This window comes from Macaca thibetana, chromosome 1 (assembly GCF_024542745.1).
Source record: "Macaca thibetana thibetana isolate TM-01 chromosome 1, ASM2454274v1, whole genome shotgun sequence".
In the NCBI taxonomy this organism is placed as follows: domain Eukaryota; kingdom Metazoa; phylum Chordata; class Mammalia; order Primates; family Cercopithecidae; genus Macaca; species Macaca thibetana.
In genome coordinates, this window is record NC_065578.1 from 34,784,356 (window position 1) to 34,802,594 (window position 18,239).

An 18,239-nucleotide genomic window follows, 5' to 3' on the forward strand; every position below is an offset into this window, starting at 1 on the left:
ACTTCCTTGACTTCTAGGCTCCAAGTAATGTACCCTTCCTCTAGGTTCCCAATGCACCCTCAATTACATACCTTGATCACAGCACTTACCATCCAGTATTGTAATGGTCTGTTTGCCTGCCTATCACTCCTATTATACTTTAATTTCTTTAAGAGCAGGGAGTGTTTTACGTGTATACACAGCACCAAACACAGTGCTAAATACAATTTATTGCATGAATGAATGAATGTTGATTCTAACTTCATGTATATTATGGCTGGTCTGGAAACCCAAATTTCATGTCAATTATTTCTAAAGGAAAACATGTTCCAAGTTAAAAAGTAAGTGCTCACCATATGCCAGCCACTATGTAAGTCCCTTTATAAGCCAAGTATAATGCTGGAAAAATTACCTAACCTCTCTGAGCCTCAGTCTCTTCATTTTGCAAAATAATACCTCGTGCTATGAAAATTAAGAAAGACAACTAACAAAGAATGTACCAGTGTCTAATATAGTTGGTACTCAAAAAACGTTTCTCCCTTTCCTATCAGTCTAGGACTGTTTAGGTAACTTTTAGTCCCATAGAACAGAAACTTTCCCTCAGTGTTCCAGACAACAGCTTATTCTCATGCTTCTTTGCTAATGGAGCTGTGCTAGTTCTGTTACACAACTCTGCCACCTCAACCTCCAGCGCTGGTCAAACTGACTTTCACATCTTCCCAATACGCACTACCATGCAGAGCTCTTTCTATCCTTCTCCTCATCTCCAAAGTCAACCCATTCAGTTATCAAACTCACTGAGCATATTTCACACACCAGATACAGTGGCTAACATAGCACCTACCAACAATAAGCTGTTTAATGAAAGAGAATCTTTTTGTGTGTGTGGGTGTGTTTTTTTAATGAGACAAGGTGCTCTTTCTATCCTCTCCATCTCCAAAGTCAACTCATTCAATTAACAGACTCACTGAGCATATTTTACACACCAGATATAGTGGCTGACATAGCACCTGCCAACAATAAGCTGTTTAATGAAAGATAATTTTGTGTGTGTGTGTGTGTTTTTATGAGACAGGGTCTCGTTCTGTCTCCCAGACTAGAGTGCAGTAGTGCAATTTCAGCTCACAACTCACTGCAGCTTTGACCCCCCAGGCTCACGCAATCCTCCCACCTCCGCCTCCTAAAGTGCTAGAATTACAGGCATAAGCCACTGACTGTGCCCGGTTTAATGAAAGAGTCTTGATCGAGTGTAGTGGCTCACACCTGTAATCCCAGCACTTAGGGACGTCAAGGCAGGCAGATCACCTAAGGTCAGGAGTTCAAGACTAGCCTGGCCAACATGGTGAAACCCCATCTCTACTAAAAATACAAAAATTAGCTGGGTGTGGTGGCGGGCACCTGTAATCCCAGCTACTTGAGAGGCTGAGGCAGGAGAATTGCTTGAACCCAGGAGGTGGAGGTTGCAGTGAGCTGAGATCGCAGCATTGCACTCCAGTCTGGGTGACAAGAACAAGTGAAAGTCTGTCTCAAAAAAAAAAAGTCTTGATGTGAACTATTTCACTAATAATAGTAGAAGCAGCAACAACTTTTTGAGTGCTTCTTTAAACTATCCATTTGCATGCATTATTTCAACACATCTTCACCATAGCCCATAAGCCATAAAGTGCTTTTTTCTTTCTTTCTTTTTTTTTTTTTGAGACGGGATTTCATATGCTGCCCAGGATGGCCTTAAACTCCTGGGCTCAAGTGACCCTCTTGTGCCTCAGCCTCCCCAGTAGCTGGAACTACAGGTACACACCACTGTGCCTGGTTTTCTTCTCTTTTTTAAAAAAAAGATGCTTGAAGAGGTCAAATGGCATATACAATGTTAAACAATTACTATGATAGTCCAGATTCAAATCCTGGTCTTGCTAAAAAGTCTAAGCTCTTTTTTTTTTTTTTGAGATGGAGTCTCACTGTATTACCCAGGCTAGAGTGCAGTGGTGCAATCTCGGCTCACTGCGAACTCGGCCTTCCGGGTTCATGCCATTCTCCTGCCTCAGCCTCCTGAGTAGCTCGGACTACAGGCGCCCGCCACCGCACCCAGCTAATTTTTTGTATTTTTAGTAGAGACGGGGTTTCACTGTGTTAGCCAGGATGGTCTCGATCTCCTGACCTCGTGATCCACCCGCCTAGGCCTCCCAAAGTGCTGGGATTACAGGCGTGAGCCACCGCGTCTGGCCACAAAGTCTAAGCTCTTAACCACCATGCCATACTGCCTCAAGGCAGAGTGGGGAGCATCCAACTCTATCTAAGAGTCAGGAAATTTATTCAACGTGGTAATACTTGAGTTCAGTGTTGAGAGATCATTCATTCATTTGATAAATACAAGTGCCTACAACTTGTCATCCACTGAGGAAGCACTAGGGATAGAGTAGGGAACAAGGCAGGAGATCCCAACTCACAGTATAAAGGGAAGGCAGTGAACAAGTAATTACATCCACCTATTCTTCAAGCTGTCCTCTAACCATTCATTGGAAGAAATTTATCCCTCTCTGAATTCCTACAGTATTTTATTCTAAATGTTCTTTAAGAAAATAATACTTTTCCTTTTTCATGTTATTTATTTTCCAATTATCAATGACATATTCATTATCAAAGACATCATTTACCATTTTCTCCTTTGTACTTGTTATTTGCATACTTCTTATCTCCCCCATTAGAGTAAAAGCATCTTAAGTATACCTTAAATATCAGATTTATCTTGGTATGCCCCATAGCAACTTACTCATAGTAGATACTTTAATATTCGTTGAATGAGTGAAAACAAAAGAAATTCAGTTTCACAGATAATTTAAGTGAACCAAAATGTTTCTCTTTAGCAGTAAAATATTAAACGATGTTTTCATCAATGTCTTAAGATTTGACTCAGGCCAGGCGCGGTGGTTCACGCCTGTAATCCCAGCACTCTGGGAGGCCGAGGCGGGCGGATCATGAGGTCAGGAGATCGAGACTATCCTGGCTAACACAGTGGAAACCCCATCTCTACTAAAAAATACAGAAAATTAGCCGGGCATAGTGGCGGGCGCCTGTAGTCCCAGCTAGTAGGGAGGCTGAGGCAGGAGATAGTGTGAACCTAGGAGGCGAAGCTTGCAGTGAGCCAAGATCGCACCACTGCACTCCAGCTTGGGCGACAGAGGGAGACTCCGTCTCAGGAAAAAAAAAAAAAAAAAAAAGATTTGACTCAGGATTATAGAAAAAACTTAATTTCAGATTGGAAAGGCAGAAATAATAAATTCCTAAATACCATAACACAATAGCAATGTACCTCATTTTTATATTAACTATCAACAAGTTTGTTTTTTTTTTTTTTTTTTTTTTGAGAGAGTCTCGCTCTGTCACCCAGGCTGGAGTGCAATAGTGCAGTCTCGGCTCACTGCAACCTCTGCCTCCTGGGTTCAAGTAATTCTCCTGCCCCAGCCTCCCAAGTAGCTAGGACTACAGATGCATGCCACCATGCCGGGCTAATTTTTGTATTTTTAGTACAGACAGGTTTCACTATATTGGCCAGGCTGGTCTCAAACTCCTGACCTCGTGATCTGCCCACCTTAGCCTCCCAAAGTGCTGGGATTACAGGCGTTAGCCACTACACCTGGCCAACAGACTTCCATTTTAAACATGGCTTAGATCATTCTGATACCCTGCCAAATTTCTCTAAAAGGGATTCTGCCCATATCTGGAACAACTGCAGGATAAGATCACATGTGGTTATTGGTTTCTCCTATGTTCTCTCTCCTCGACAGTGGTCAATAATCAAAAGCTACCAGGATAATCACACCAGGGAGACTCCCCACAATTTAAAGGATTACCTCTGTTGGTTTCAGGTTCATCAAGTATCACAAAGGAATCTTCATCAGCACCTAGCCGTGGTTTAATGGAAACATCTACTCCCAGTTGCTTAAGTCTATCCAGAGTAAACCTTCTCACTTTTTCAGGTGGCACAACTGCTGATGATTTATTTTGCTGCCCAGGCTCTTCCACTTTCTCATCTGTTTCTTCTGGATTTTGGGGGTCTTCACCCTCCAGGGCATGAGGTTCAAATGCTACAAGCCCTCCAACCTGACATTCCTCACTGTGATTGTTCCCAAGGAAGTTGGATTCCTGTTGCACCACCGAGCTGTCCCCAGGTGAAGGTCTAATGTCACTCTGCTTCTGTTTCTCCTGAATTTCTAGCTCTTCATTTTTTACCAAATCCTTCCCGGAAGACTCATCTGATCCAGTAATGATCTGGGTTTCCTTTGAAACCACAGGGAGTGCATTAATTTCCACTTCATTTTCTGCACCCGTTGTCTGCTCAGAACCTTTACTGTGGTGATAACTGTTCATTTCAGTGGTATTTGCAGTGTCTGTGATTTCTTTGTGATGGCTTGACTGATATTTAGATGACCTAGAGAAGAGAAAATGAGCTGGAGTTGAAAATTATCCTAAATGTGAAACATTCTCATCCCTTAGTATACATCAGTTAAATCAGTTTTAAGGGAGTGAGAAATCTGAACTTTTTATGCCAGATGTTTGCTACAAAACTAAATGTTCATGAAAATAATAATAATAATTTAATATAATAATAAGAGTGTTCTTACTTCAATAGTGCCATGGCATTTCCCTGGCAAGTGGGTCGGGGTTTACGTTTGAAGAAATCGTGAATGGTTTTATTCTCAGGCATATGATATGGAAGGTTAAGTGCAGACTCTATAAAACAGAATAAAACAAGCAAATATATATACTGCATATTCTGAAATGTCACTTCATATTCAGTTAACCAAACATAATAACCAACGCCATCACTAGAAATAGAAAACTCCCCTTTAACAAAGGCAGAGGAGCTAAGTACAGAAGAGTTCCCTGAAGACCAATGGCTTTTAAACCTAGATGTGAAATCAAAATGATCCAGGAAGTTTTTTAGAAATACAGATTCTTGGATCCCATTTCAAACCTACTGAATCAGAATCTCTGTGGGGCCTAAAAATTTATATACAGTAGTCCCTGCTTATCCACAGGGATACATTCCAACACCTGCAGTGGATGCCTGAAACTGCAGATAGTACTAAACCATGCAGTGTTTTTTTCATCTGATAACTGAGAGGGCTACTAACTGACTAACAGGCAGGTAACGTATACAGTGTGATACACTGGACAAAGGGATTTTTTTTTAAATTCCATGGACCATGGCTGACCACGGGTAACCAAAACTGCAAATAAAGAGGGACTACTACCTCTCCAAAGAATCCTAACAGAATCAGTCCACAGACAACCATTAAATTTCTTCCTTACCCGCATCACAATTCTGAAAATTTCTTCAGTTTATACTAATGGTTCCAAGGACTTTAGAACAATGGCCTTTCACCAAGATAAATTCTAAACTTGATATTATAACCTGAGTTCACATTAGAAGTGTTAAACAAATAAAAGTCCTCAACATCCAAGTTGAGCTTACCAAGAAACATTGTGATTTTGCCTCAAAGTTTACTGGGTTGCATTACCTCGAATAAGGCGCTGAGTCTCACTATGCAGTTGTTTTAATGCTTCTTTACTTAATTTGGCTGCCTTTCTTTCCTTAAAGAAAACAAAAAGTGAGACTACATTAATTACATGAATATCCAGAAAGATAGATATTCATCCCTCAAGAGTTTGTTCTCTCCAAGAAAAGAGGAAAGGAAATAGTAAGCCAAATGCAGTGTAAACTCAAGGAATTCATTTAAAGTCTTAGAGAATACATTTGAGTCTCAGAGAATTCGTTCAATCCAATCCATATTTTGTTCCTACTATGTACAAAGCAATATGATGGGTAACAGAAAAATTTGATAGACAAAATAAAATATTTATTCCTAAGCAATCCATAAACTCCTGTGTAAAGAGATCAATGTGACTAATATACAGGGCTCTACCTCACCTTCCTCGTGGTTCCTTTTGATAACTCACTTTCTTCCTCAAATGAATAGACCTCACTCTCCAAAGATGGTTCTGTTTTCTAAAAGAAATGGCATGTTGATTATTAGGACAAAAACAAAATTCAAATAAGAGGATGATTTAGTTGAAGTCTACTTTTGTCGTCCAACACCACATCATGCTACATTAATAAATCAATAATCATCGAATAGAAATTATTAAACACACAGCATCCTATTATGCTTAGAAAACAAATTAGATACCTCAAATGGAGTTTGGACCCTTATTTCTTTTACCTCTGCTTACATCTTTCCCTAAAGAGGGATAATAACTCGCAGGAAGCTAAAAAAAAAAATCTTAGGAAGAAAAATTATGCTTCCAAATACTCGGGACAACAATGTTTTGACTGATGCCTCTCTTTGATACCCTTCCTGAAACGCTATAGGGTTCATTTCTCAAAGGCTATAGGACTGCAAAATTTACATCTCTTCCCTATTATTTACCTGCATCTTACTACACCGTCAAGTATCTTAGTCTTTTTTTTCAGCATTCCTAAAAGGGTAATAACAAAGAACTAGTTTCCAAATAAGTTAGCACATCTATCACTTGTACTGCAAGTCTCCAAAATTAACAGCTGAAAACTTAAGTCAATTGACACGTTTTTCTTCAGTTAAAAAAAGAAAAAATTAAGGTTCCAACAGTAAATTAAAAATATAGCAAAGGTCAGAGGCAGTTGGTTAACTCTTACTGCAATCATGTTTTACTTGCCTTGTGCTTTTTTACTTTGTTTTTTACAGCTGCTCTTATTGATTCTATTGACTCTTCATCTTCCAATGGAGAGTTATTTTCATCCTCCAACCCAGTTTCAAAAAGGTCTTTATCCATAATAAGACAGCCACTGTCATTAAATGGCTGTTCTATATCATCTTCCTAGATAATACATAAACAAAAAGCATAATCCAATCATTTAAAAATCCAGTATTTCACAACATCATATGGCAATTTGGATCAGGCCAGAAAAAGCCCATGTTTCATCAACAGACAAGCATATAAAATCTAGAACATTCTCACTGGTTCCTAACTCACACTTATCCTTTGAAGTCCAAGTTGTGATTTTATGCAACTGTCTAAAACTAACTTAATAAGCAGTAAATTTTTTTTGAAAAGTCAAATACTTGTTAAGCAACTAGTTTATAAATCTGAGGATGGTTTTTCTAGTTAGCAAACAAGACTTCTGACTGACAGATGCATTAAAAAGCCTTCTTTCAGTTAATATTCATCAGCTCAGAGACAGCAAAGAATTACTCCATGTGCTCATAAAGAAAATAAGAAACCCATTTATTTGGAAATGTCCTCTGCATACCCAAAATAGAATAAGACCAATAAGTTTTATTTTTTTGTTTTGTTTTGTTTTGTTTTTTGAGACAGGGTCTCACTCTGTCATCCCCGCTGGAATGCAGTGGTACAATTACAGCTTATTGCAGCCTCGACCTCCTGGGCTCAAGTGATTCTCCCACCTCACCCTCTCAAGTAGCTGAGACTACAGCTGGGACTACGGCCACCACACCCAACTAATTTTTAAGTTTTTTGTAGAGACGGGATCTCACTCTATTGCCTAGGCTGGTCTTGAACTCCTGGGCTTAAGTGACCCTCTGGCCTCAGCCTCCCAAAGTGCTGGGATTAGAGGTATGCACCTCTGCACCTGGCCAAGACCAGTTAGTTTTAAATAACATACCCTATTATTCTCAACACAAAATAGTCAATTCAAAGCAATATTTGGAAAGCAGAAACAACCTCGAGTACTAACAGCAACCTTTTCTAAAATGTTAACCTACCCAAGCAATAGCAAATTATTCTTTAAAATGTACCTGGTTTTTTGTTTCCTTCTTTTTCAGCTGTCTAATTTTTTCCATTTTTCTCTCCTCTTTCTCAAGTCTTCTTTTCGATTTTACTTTTGCTTTTCCTGCAGTTCCTTCTTTATCATTTGTGTGCTTTTTGGAACTCTTTCTGTCAATGGTAAAGTCCGTAGAGTTTCCAGACTGAAGACTCAGCTCTAAGCAAGGTTTCACTTGTGCTTCGAGATTTTCCTGATACAAAGACTTCTCCATGTAACTTTCATCACTGTCTGCCAGAGTTTTGTAAATCCTTTTGACTTTTGTATTTTTCCCAGCATAAAAATTCTCTTTATTTTCCTCCTCGGCACTGTCATAGGTAGTTTTCTCTGGAGAGGCATTTGTGTCCTCTGTTTCGGAATCACTGTCTTGTAGAACCTTCCTGTTTTTCAACTTCTTACTTACAAATATCTCTTCATCTGAATCTGGAAGAAACAATTTTCTTTTAATTATACCATCATTTGATCTTCCTCCTAGTCCCACTACTCCTCAAAAATATATTCAGTTATACAAGTGATACATTACATTGTGAAATTATATAACTACTATTAAGAACTGATTGTAGCAAAGCAAATCTAAAAATACATTTTGAAAAACATTTTCCCTGGGAAAAATGTCTCTTACTGGGAAATGTAATTTTATGTATATTTACAATGTGTGAAGTTGTTCTAATCCTCTGGCAGGTGTTAAAATTCCTTTTATTATAGGATGGATGCAATTAACCAGGCAATGTGGTAGCTATTAGACAATCAACAATATAACATAGTTTCAAAAAGGTACAAGCACTGTTATTTTGCTTTTATCATAAAACAAACAATAAGGATGGGGCATTAATGTAATAAATCAAGAGAATAATGAAATTAATCCAATCTACTTACAACTGAGGCTCCTGCATACTATTCCTAAAAATAAAATTACTATTACAAACCTCCTTCACTCAAGGGTCCAATTGTTTCACAGCTACCCTGTCCACTATCTGAAGGACTATCTGCTTCCTCTTGTGAAATGACTTTTGGATCATTGATTTCCAGGTGAACCTAGAAAATGACAATATACTTTGTATTAACCAGCAGGTGACCGAAAGCTCCAAGTACATAATGACACACAAATCATGGGATCATCAACCTGAACTAAGGAAAGAACCAAATACGATGGTTCCTTGAAGGGATGACATTTAGAATTACTGGACAACAAACAAACAAAAGTTCATTTTTCACCTTTGAAGGATGCTAACAGAACCAACTCCTTTAGTAATGGTAAAAGAATGAAAATAATCAAGCACTTATTATGCCTTTTCTGTGTGAACTGTTCCCCATATATCCATATGATTGATGAGGGGAAGTTTCTATTTAGAGAAATATCTTAATGAATTAACAAATGATAGAATTAGATTATCACAGTTTTATCAACCCTCAATTAAATAACAGACCTCGGCAATTATCATTAATGGCTGCTAACATCACCAAAAGAGAAACAACCAGACATTATGTGCTGCCTAATAGAAGTACCCAATACTAGCTATAAAGGATTCCTGACAGAACAATCAAATTTGAATCCTATCAAGTCTCTAGATCTAACTACCAAGTTACAGGAAATAGAATGAATAGGGGAACATGTTGAATAATACCACAGAGATGCAACCTAGATGTGGGAAACTCCACAAGTCAAACTGGGTGGTTTCTTTCTTTCTTTCTTTTTTTGAGATAGGATCTTTCTCTGTCACCCAGGCTGGAGTGCAGTGGCACAATCTCTGCTCACTGCAACCTCTGCCTCCTGGGTTCAAGCGATTCTCCTCCTAAGTAGCTGGGATTACAAGCGCACACCACCATGCCCAGCTAATTTTTTGTATTTTAATAGAGACAAGTTTTCCCCATGCTGGCCAGGCTGGTTGCAAACTCCTGACCTCAGGTGATCTGCCCGCCTTGGCCTCTCAAAGTGCTGGGATTACAGGTATGAGCAACTGCACCTGGCCTTTGCAATATATTGCAAAGAAAAAAAAAGAGAGGGAGAGAAACCTATAAAGTTAGTTAATACATAAGTAAATGAATATACATGTGTACGTATGTATATTTCCATATATTTATACATGTATGTATATTTCTATATGCTATATTTCTTTTTCTTTTTCTTTTTTTTGAGACGGAGTTTTGCTCTTGTTGCCCAAGCTGGAGTGCAATGGCACGATCTTGGCTCCCTACAACCTCCGCCTCCTGGGTTCAAGCGATTCTCCTGCCTCAGCCTCCCGAGTAGCTGGGATTACAGGTGCGTGCCACCATGCCCGGCTAATTTTTTGTATTTTTAGTAGAAATGGGGCTGGGCGCGGTGGCTCAAGCCTGTAATCCCAGCACTTTGGGAGGCCGAGATGGGTGGATCACGAGGTCAGGAGATCGAGATCATCCTGGCTAACACGGTGAAACCCCGTCTCTACTAAAAAATACAAAAAACTAGCCGGGTGAGGTGGCAGGCGCCTGTAGTCTCAGCTACTCAGGAGGCTGAGGCAAGAGAATGGCGTGAACCTGGGAGGCGGAGCTTGCAGTGAGCTGAGATCCGGCCACTGCACTCCAGCACTCCAGTCTGGGCAACAGAGCGAGACTGTCTCAAAAAAAAAAAAAAAAAAAAAAAAGAAATGGGGTTTCACCATGTTAGCCAGGCTGGTGTCGAACTCCTGACCTCAGGTGATCCGCCTGCCTCAGCCTCCCAAAATGCTGGAATTACAGGCGTAAGCCACCACACCTGGCCCTGTATATTTCTATATACATAAATGTATGCTTTATATATGTATGTATATCTTAAAATACATACATATATGTATATACACACATATATAAGTATGCTTTATATATGATATATACACATATATAATATAAACAATTGCAATATGCAACTTCTGATGATGATGATTCAAAAAAATGTAAATAATTATGCTAAAGTGACATATAAAAATAAATGAAATATCCATGAGTCAAAGAAATCTGAACACTGACTAGATACTTCTTAGGTGTGGTAATAATATTGTAGTTATCTTTTTTTGGAAAGCCCTTGTCTGTTAGATAGGCACACTAAAATATTTATGGTTCAAATAATATGATATCTGGGATTTTCCTCCAAATAATCCCGTGAGAGGAAAAATGGGTAGTAGTATGAATGAAACAAGATTGGCCATGATTTGATAATACAGGTTGAACATCTCTAATCTGAACCTGAAATACTCCCAAATCCAAAATATTTTAGCACTGACATGATGTCACTAGATGAAAATCCCACACCTGGCCTCATATGATGAGCTGCAATAAAACCTTTGCTTCATGCACGGAATTATTTTAAAATGCTGTATAAAATTACCTTCAGACTATGTGTGTAAGGTATATATGAAATATAACTGAATTTCATGTTTAGACTTGGGTCCCTCCCCCAAGACATCTCATTAAGTGTATGCAAATATTCCAAAACCCAAAATGAATCTGAAATTCAAAACCCTTCTGGTCCCAAGCATTTCAGAAAAGACATATTCAAACTGTAGTTGAAGTAAGGTGATGGGTTCATTATACCATCCTTTCTACGGTTGTATAGGTTTGAAAATTTCTAAATAAGACAGTTTAAAAAGTCGCAAATAAAAACCTAAGGAGAGGTGTGTTAGGTGACTTGATCAGTTAGTAACCAAGCTAATCCTAGATGCCAAGTCTGCCTCCTTGGAGTTCTCAGGGCTCTGAATCAACTTATTAATAAAGGGAGAAATATGAACATCAGTAATGTAACAGGGTACAAGGCCTCACCCGAGTGGTTCCTCAAAAAATCATTAAATTGGCCAGGCACGGTGGCTCACGCCTGTAATCCCAACACTTTGGGAGGCCGAGGCAGGTGGATCACGAGGTCAGGAGTTCGAGACCAGCCTGGCCAATATGGTGAAACCCCGTCTCTACTAAAAATACAAAAATTAGCTGGGCATGGTGGTGTGTGCCTGTAGTCCCGGCTGCTCAGGAGGCCGAGGCAGGAGAATCACTTGAACCCGGGAGACAGAGGTTGCAGTGAGCCGAGATTGCGCCACTGCACTCCAGCCTGGGCAACAGAGCGAGACTCCATCTCGGAAAAAAAAAACATATCTATATATATATAAAAAAAATTAATTTGGATGCTTGGCACAATTTTTTTTTTTTTTTTTTTTTTTTTGATTTTGATACAGCATCTCACTCTGTCACCCAGGCTAGAGTGCAGTGGCAGGATCATGGCTCACTGCAGCCTTGACCTCCAGGCCCAAAGGATCCTCTCACCTCAGCCTCCCGAGTAGTTGGGACTACGGGCGACGCCCGGCTAATTTTTGTATTTTTTTTTTTTTTTGTAGAGGCGGGATTTTGCCACGTTTTCTACGCAGGCTGGTTTCCAAATCTTGAGCTCAAGCAATCTGCTGGCCTTGGCCTCCCAAAGTGCTGGGATTGCTGAGAATTAATGTGTATGCACTGACGATCCTTTCAACAATCCAAAGCATTGAAACTGTTACTTCTGTTTGTGAATGTGGAAACCGAATTTAGGTAACCAGACAGCTCAAGGAATAGGGCTGCTTTGAATGACGATTCTCTTCTAGGCAATTTGCAGCAACATCAAAGGGCAGGGTGACATTTGACGTTGGGGTGGGGTGAGGTCTCAAAAAATTCAGTAATCAAAATAAATAACATATTAATGCAATATTTTTTAAAAAATTAAATCAATAATCTACGGCTCATGAGGTAAATAATACACCCGCTTTTGTAGATAAAGTTTATTGGAACCAGGGACGGGATTAGGGTGAGGTGAGTAAGGCAAGGTCGTGCAAATGACTGGTCAGATCTTGTCTCTGTTTAAACGTCTGATATTTTGTTCAATATCAAATCATAAAAACTTTTTTGCAGTAATTTCGGTTTTTTTTAAAAAATTGCATTAAAATATGAGTTTGATGATTGAGTGTTTTGGCGCCCCTTTAAATTTTGCTCCTAAGGCGAGAGTGCCTTGCCCGAATCCGGCCCCAGAAAGGACACAGGTCTGGAAACATCTATTTTCTACGCCCAATTTCGCCAGGGAGGTGCGAGCCACCAGCCAGGAGCCCCAACGGTGACTTCCCACTCGGGGCCCCGTAGGAAAACGCAAAGGGCCTCCGCGCGATGACCTCCAGGGCCCCTCCCAGGCCCAATGTGGAACCCCCTAACACCCTCGTCCTCTCTTTGCGGAGAATCCCGCCCCGCACCCCTGCAGCCCGGTTCGGCCAGAGCCTCCTGTCTTTCAGGGCACCCTGAGGGGAGGAGCTTCCGCGACAGGAAACGCGCCAAAGGGGAGGGCTGGCGGCAGGAACCGGCTGAGGAGGGGCTGGGCTGCCGGCAGCGCGCGCCGCAGAGACCTGGAGCTCCCCGGCCACGGAGCCCGAAGCGCGGGAAGCCTGGCGGCGGGACGGGACGCCCGGTCGGAACCCATCCCGACCGAGTCTCGAGGCTGCGGGAGCCGACGCGGTGAACGCCGGGAGCCGCAGTCCTCCCGTCCGGGCGCCCCGGGTCAGCGGGGTCTACCCCGGCCCACCTAACCCCTCGGTGCCGGGCCTTCGCAGCCCCGGTGGGGGGCGTGTGCGTAAACTCACCTCAGAACCCACCTCGCCCGTCATGACTCCTGCCTCCCCGGTGCTCCGTTAGGGACGGAGCTGTCTCTGGTTCCCTCAGCCGGAGAGCAGCGGCTCCCGCCGTCTCCAGCCCGGCAGCGCTGTTCGAGCTTTCCCGCCCAGCCAGAGTGGAGGTCCCACCCCCATGGTTTGCACCAATCCAGAGGGGATTTTCCAGCGAGTCCCCGCCCCATTCCGACCCACCAATCACGCAGCGCCCCCGGCCGACCTCAAATAACCCAGGCTGGGTCGCAGCTGCTGGTAGCGGCGCCTCGGGGAGCTGGAGGTACACTGGGGCGGGCAGTAGGTACCAGGCGAGCAGTGGTCTTTGACCATTGACACTTGCCAAAGCAGGAAGTGCGGTTGGAGGGGTGAGTCTTCGGGGGGAAGTGAGCTGGGAAACGGTTCCTGGGCACCTGGGAGTGTCCTGTACCTGAACCTTTTTAAAGGGATTCCAAGGTCCCCGTGGGATTTTCTCCACTGACTTCATTTCTGGAGCAGCTAGATCCTGTCTGCCTTTTGTACACGACACTTACCACTGAATATATATATACACACACACACATATATACACTCTCACACATATACACACATAGACACACACACATATATGTACACACACACATATATATGTATACACACACACTGGTTTTTTTTTTGTTTTTTTTTTGAGACGGAGCCTCCCTCTGTTAGCCAGGATGGAATGCAATGGCGCGATCTCGGCTCACTGCAGCCTCCGCCTCCCGGGTTCAAGAGATTCTCGTGCCTCAGCCTCCCGAGTAGCTAGGATTACAGGCACCCGCCACCAATGCCTGACTAATTTTTGTATTTTTAGTAGAGACGGGGTTTCACCATGTTGGCCAGGCTGGTCTCAAACTCCTGACCTCAAATGATCCGCCCCGCCTCGGCCTCCCAAAGTGCTGGGATTACAGGCGTGAGTCACCGCGCCTGGCCCACTTTTATTTATTAAAGACCTTTAGTCTTTAAAAACTAAAGTGCAATGACCTGATATTGGCTCATCGCAACCTCCGCCTCCCGGGTTCAAGCCATTCTCCTGCCTCACCCTCCTAAGTAGCTGGAATTACAGGTGTATGCCACCACACCCAGCTATTTTTTTTTTATCTTTAGTAGAGATGAGGTTTCACCGTGTTGGCCAGGCTGATCTCGAACTCCTGACCTCGTGATCCGCCCGTCTCAGCCTCCCAAAGTACTGGGATTACAGGCATGAGCCACCGCACCTGGCCTATCCCAAACAATTCTAATCCCAGCTTTGCCACTGTGCTGGCCATTATTTTTTGCCCCTCCAGGTTAATTCTCTGTCCTTCCTTTACCCTGTTTTGTGTTAAGGCAAGGCTGACCTCTCTAGACTGTATTATCCCAGCTCCCTTGCCCTCTGGCTTCTGGTTGGGTCAGGCCCCTGTAAAGGCACTTTATAAGGTGACTGTAAGGAGATGAGAGACCACCAGGAAAGAAAGGTCAGAGTATTTATTGCTCACTTCACCCTCCATGGTCATATCCACTGCCAGCCCAGCTTGCCCAGGACTTTCCTAGTTTTAGCACTGAAAGTCCTGCATCCTGAGAACCTCCTCAGTCACAGGCATACCAAATAGTTGGTTCATCACCCAATCCACTGGCCTCCTCTTCCAAATTTCCAGCTTTAGCTGGGTTCAGAAAAAAGCTCCCTTTCCACATCTTCATTTCTTTACCTCATCATCTCTCAACCCACTTCTGCCCCCACCACCAAAAACAGCCCATCATCCATCCTCTTCTCTTTTTGTGTCCTGGTTTATCCACCTTTTCATCCACTTTACTATTAATTTCTACATCAATGACTCCCAAATATACATCTATGGCACTCCCCATCATATGTGGAGGGCTAATGTTTGTTGAAGCCTTACTCAGTGACAGAAACAGTTGCAAGGATTTTATAAGTGTTATCTTATTTAATCTTCAGAGTAAACTTGTAGGTAATATTATTATCTCTTTCTTAGAAGATGAGAAAAGCAAACTTTTAAAAGGCTAGAAACTGGTGGAGCCAATTTTCAGACTCGAGGTGACTTCAGAGTTCATACCCCTCAGAGAGACCCTGCCTGAGCATCCTCTGTGTTCTCCCTCCTCCTGTGCTGCTTTCCCTGCTAACACTTCCCTTTGCCTGAAATTTTATTTATATCTATTTGTCTGTTGTTATTCCAAGAGGACAGGCACTTTGTTTTCTTTGCCTCTGTATCTTTGCAACCTAGAATTATCTTTCTTAAACTTGAGCATGCATCAGAATAATCTGAAAGGCTGGTAAAAACAGCGATTGTTGGGTCCTAGTGCCAAAGTTTCTGATTCAGTATATCTGAAGTGGGGTCCAGGAATGTATACTTCTTTCTTTCCTTTTTTTCTCGCTGAGTGCAGTGGAATGATCACAGCTCATTGCAGCCTCAACCTCCCAGACTCAAGCAGCGCTTCCACCTCAGCCTCCCAAGTGGCTGGGACTATAGGTGTGCACCACCATGCCCAGCTAATTTTTTATTTTGTAGAGAAGGGGTGTTACCATGCTGCCCAAGCTGGTCTCAGACTCTTGGACTCAAGCAATCTGCATGTCTCAGCCTCGCAAAGTGCTGGGATTATGGGCATGAACCACCATGCCCCACAGGAATGTATATTTCTAACAAATTCCCTGGTGATGCTGGTGTTGCTGATCTGGAGACCACACTTTGAGAACAAAGGGCTTAGAACATCCCAGGTTCAAGGTAGGAAAACTGATGAATATTTGTTGAACTAATTAATTCATTCACTTGACAACCTTTTTTTTTGAGACGGAGTCTCACCCTGTCGCCCAGGCTGGAGGGCAGTGGCACAATCTCAGCTCACTGCAAGCTCCGCCTCCCGGGTTCATGCCATTCTTCTGCCTCAGCCTCCCGAGTAGCTGGGACCACAAGCGCCCACCACCACACCCGCCAATTTTTTGTATTTTTAGTAGAGATGGGGTTTCACCGTGTTCGCCAGGATGGTCTCGATCTCCTGACCTCGTGATCCGCCTGCTACGGCCTCCCAAAGTGCTGGGATTACAGGCGTGAGCCACCACTCCTGGCCAACAATTTGACAACTTCTTGAGCTCCCTCTGAAAGTGAATAAATGAAATAACATTCCTTATATTAGTATTTTAAAATATCTTTGGGGAGCTCCTCTTCACTCATCACAGAAGCTAAGAGAGAAAGCTCCAATTTGAACAATGGGTGGACAGGGGTAAGCTAGGAAAGGAAAACCTTTTATTCATTTTTTATTGTGATAAAACATATATAACAGAAAATGTACAATCTTAATCATTTTAAAGTATGGAGTTCAGAAGTACATTCAAATTATTATGTAACCATTCTTCAGAATTCTTTTCTTTTTTTCTTTCTTTCTTTTTTTTTTTTTTTTAAATGGAGTTTTGCTCTTGTTGCCTAGGCTGGAGTGCAGTGGTGCTATCTTGGCCCACTGCAACCTCTGCCTCCTGGGTTCAAGCAATTATCCTGCCTCAGCCTCCCAAGTAGCTGGGATTACAGGCTCCCACCACCATGCTCGGCTACTTTTTTGTATTTTTAGGAGAGATGGGGTTTCACCATGTTGGCCAGGCTGGTCTCGCATTCCTACCTCAAGTGATCCACCCACCTCGGCCTCCCAAAGCGCTGGGATTACAGCTGTGACCTAACGTGCCTGGCCTAGAACTCTTTTCATCTTGCAAAACTGAAACTCTATGCCCATTAAACAACAATTTCTCATTCCTCCCATCCCCAGGAAACCTTTTATTTTACACATTTTATACATTAACTTGTGCCAAGATAAAGTGAGTCGGTATTTAGAATTAGCAACCTGTATTCTCAATTTTGGTGAATGGAACCATAATCCACTCACCAGTTCAGAAACCTGTGAATCACCTTGACCTCTCTGTCCTTTCATTATTGTAGTCATCCAACAATCCTTGTTTATCAAGTTGATAAGTGGCAACCAAGGAAACATCTGGAGTGCTCACTTTACGGGGATTAGTCTGAACCTGTCCCATAGAGGGCTTCATGAACTTAAGTAAGCAATGTAGTTTCTCAGAAACGTGTTCTTTTTTGGAGATTGGGTGCAGTGGCTCATGCCTGTAATCCCAGCATTTAGGGAGACCGAGGCAATCAGATCACTTGAGGCCAGGAATTCAAGACCAGCCTGGCCAACGTGGTGAAACCCTGACTCTACTAAAAATACAAAAATTAGCTGGGCGTGGTGGCGGGCACCTGTGGTCCCAGCTACTTGGGAGGCCGAGGCAGGAGAATTGGTTGGACTTAGGAGGCGGAGGTTGCAGTGAGCTCAGATCATGCCACTGCACTCCAGCCTGGGTGAGAGAGTGAGACTCTGTTTCAAAAAAAGAAAAGAAACTTGTTCTTCTTTTTTGTAACTAGAAAACACTGGATGAGAGCATGATTCTCAAGTAGGTTTAATAGGCAGGGCACCAGGAAGTATAGCACTTCATAGGAAGCATTTTGCAATACTGATGCTATTAATCTGGTCGTTCGAATGAGGAAACATTTTAACTAGTAGGATATATTATTATATCACAAAAAAAAAGTTAAAAAGCAATTCTCACATTACAAGTCTGGGGAAAAATCAGCCATGGAACTTAACATGCTCAGCCAGTTCTAAAAGTGCTCTATTTATACGTGCTCATTGGCAGACAAAAGCAGAAACCAAAGGCTTAAGAAAGTTTGGAGGAAGATAATTGACTGAATTATGTCTTTTATTTCTTTTTCTGCAAATTGAGGAAGGATACCATGTTACATTTTTAGTACTGCTATTCCTCTGGAGTAAAGTTT

At 42.2% G+C, this 18,239-nt stretch overlaps 2 protein-coding genes across 2 annotated transcripts in view; both read right to left on the bottom strand.

Moving 5' to 3' along the window:
• CLSPN (claspin) overlaps positions 1 to 13,540 on the bottom strand; it is a 37,859-nt gene extending 24,319 nt beyond the window's left edge. The window contains exons 1-8 of the mRNA XM_050797562.1: positions 13,396 to 13,540; positions 8,725 to 8,833; positions 7,773 to 8,221; positions 6,673 to 6,834; positions 5,909 to 5,986; positions 5,499 to 5,571; positions 4,599 to 4,707; positions 3,828 to 4,405 (exon numbers count right to left, since the gene is read on the bottom strand). Of these exons, the coding sequence (XP_050653519.1) occupies positions 3,828 to 4,405; positions 4,599 to 4,707; positions 5,499 to 5,571; positions 5,909 to 5,986; positions 6,673 to 6,834; positions 7,773 to 8,221; positions 8,725 to 8,833; positions 13,396 to 13,419 (1,582 nt within the window). The 5' untranslated portion in view covers positions 13,420 to 13,540. The remainder of the gene's footprint in view (positions 1 to 3,827; positions 4,406 to 4,598; positions 4,708 to 5,498; positions 5,572 to 5,908; positions 5,987 to 6,672; positions 6,835 to 7,772; positions 8,222 to 8,724; positions 8,834 to 13,395) is intronic.
• The window catches only part of PSMB2 (proteasome 20S subunit beta 2), a 623,524-nt gene that overhangs the window by 162,580 nt on the left and 442,705 nt on the right, over positions 1 to 18,239 (bottom strand). The window lies entirely within an intron of this gene.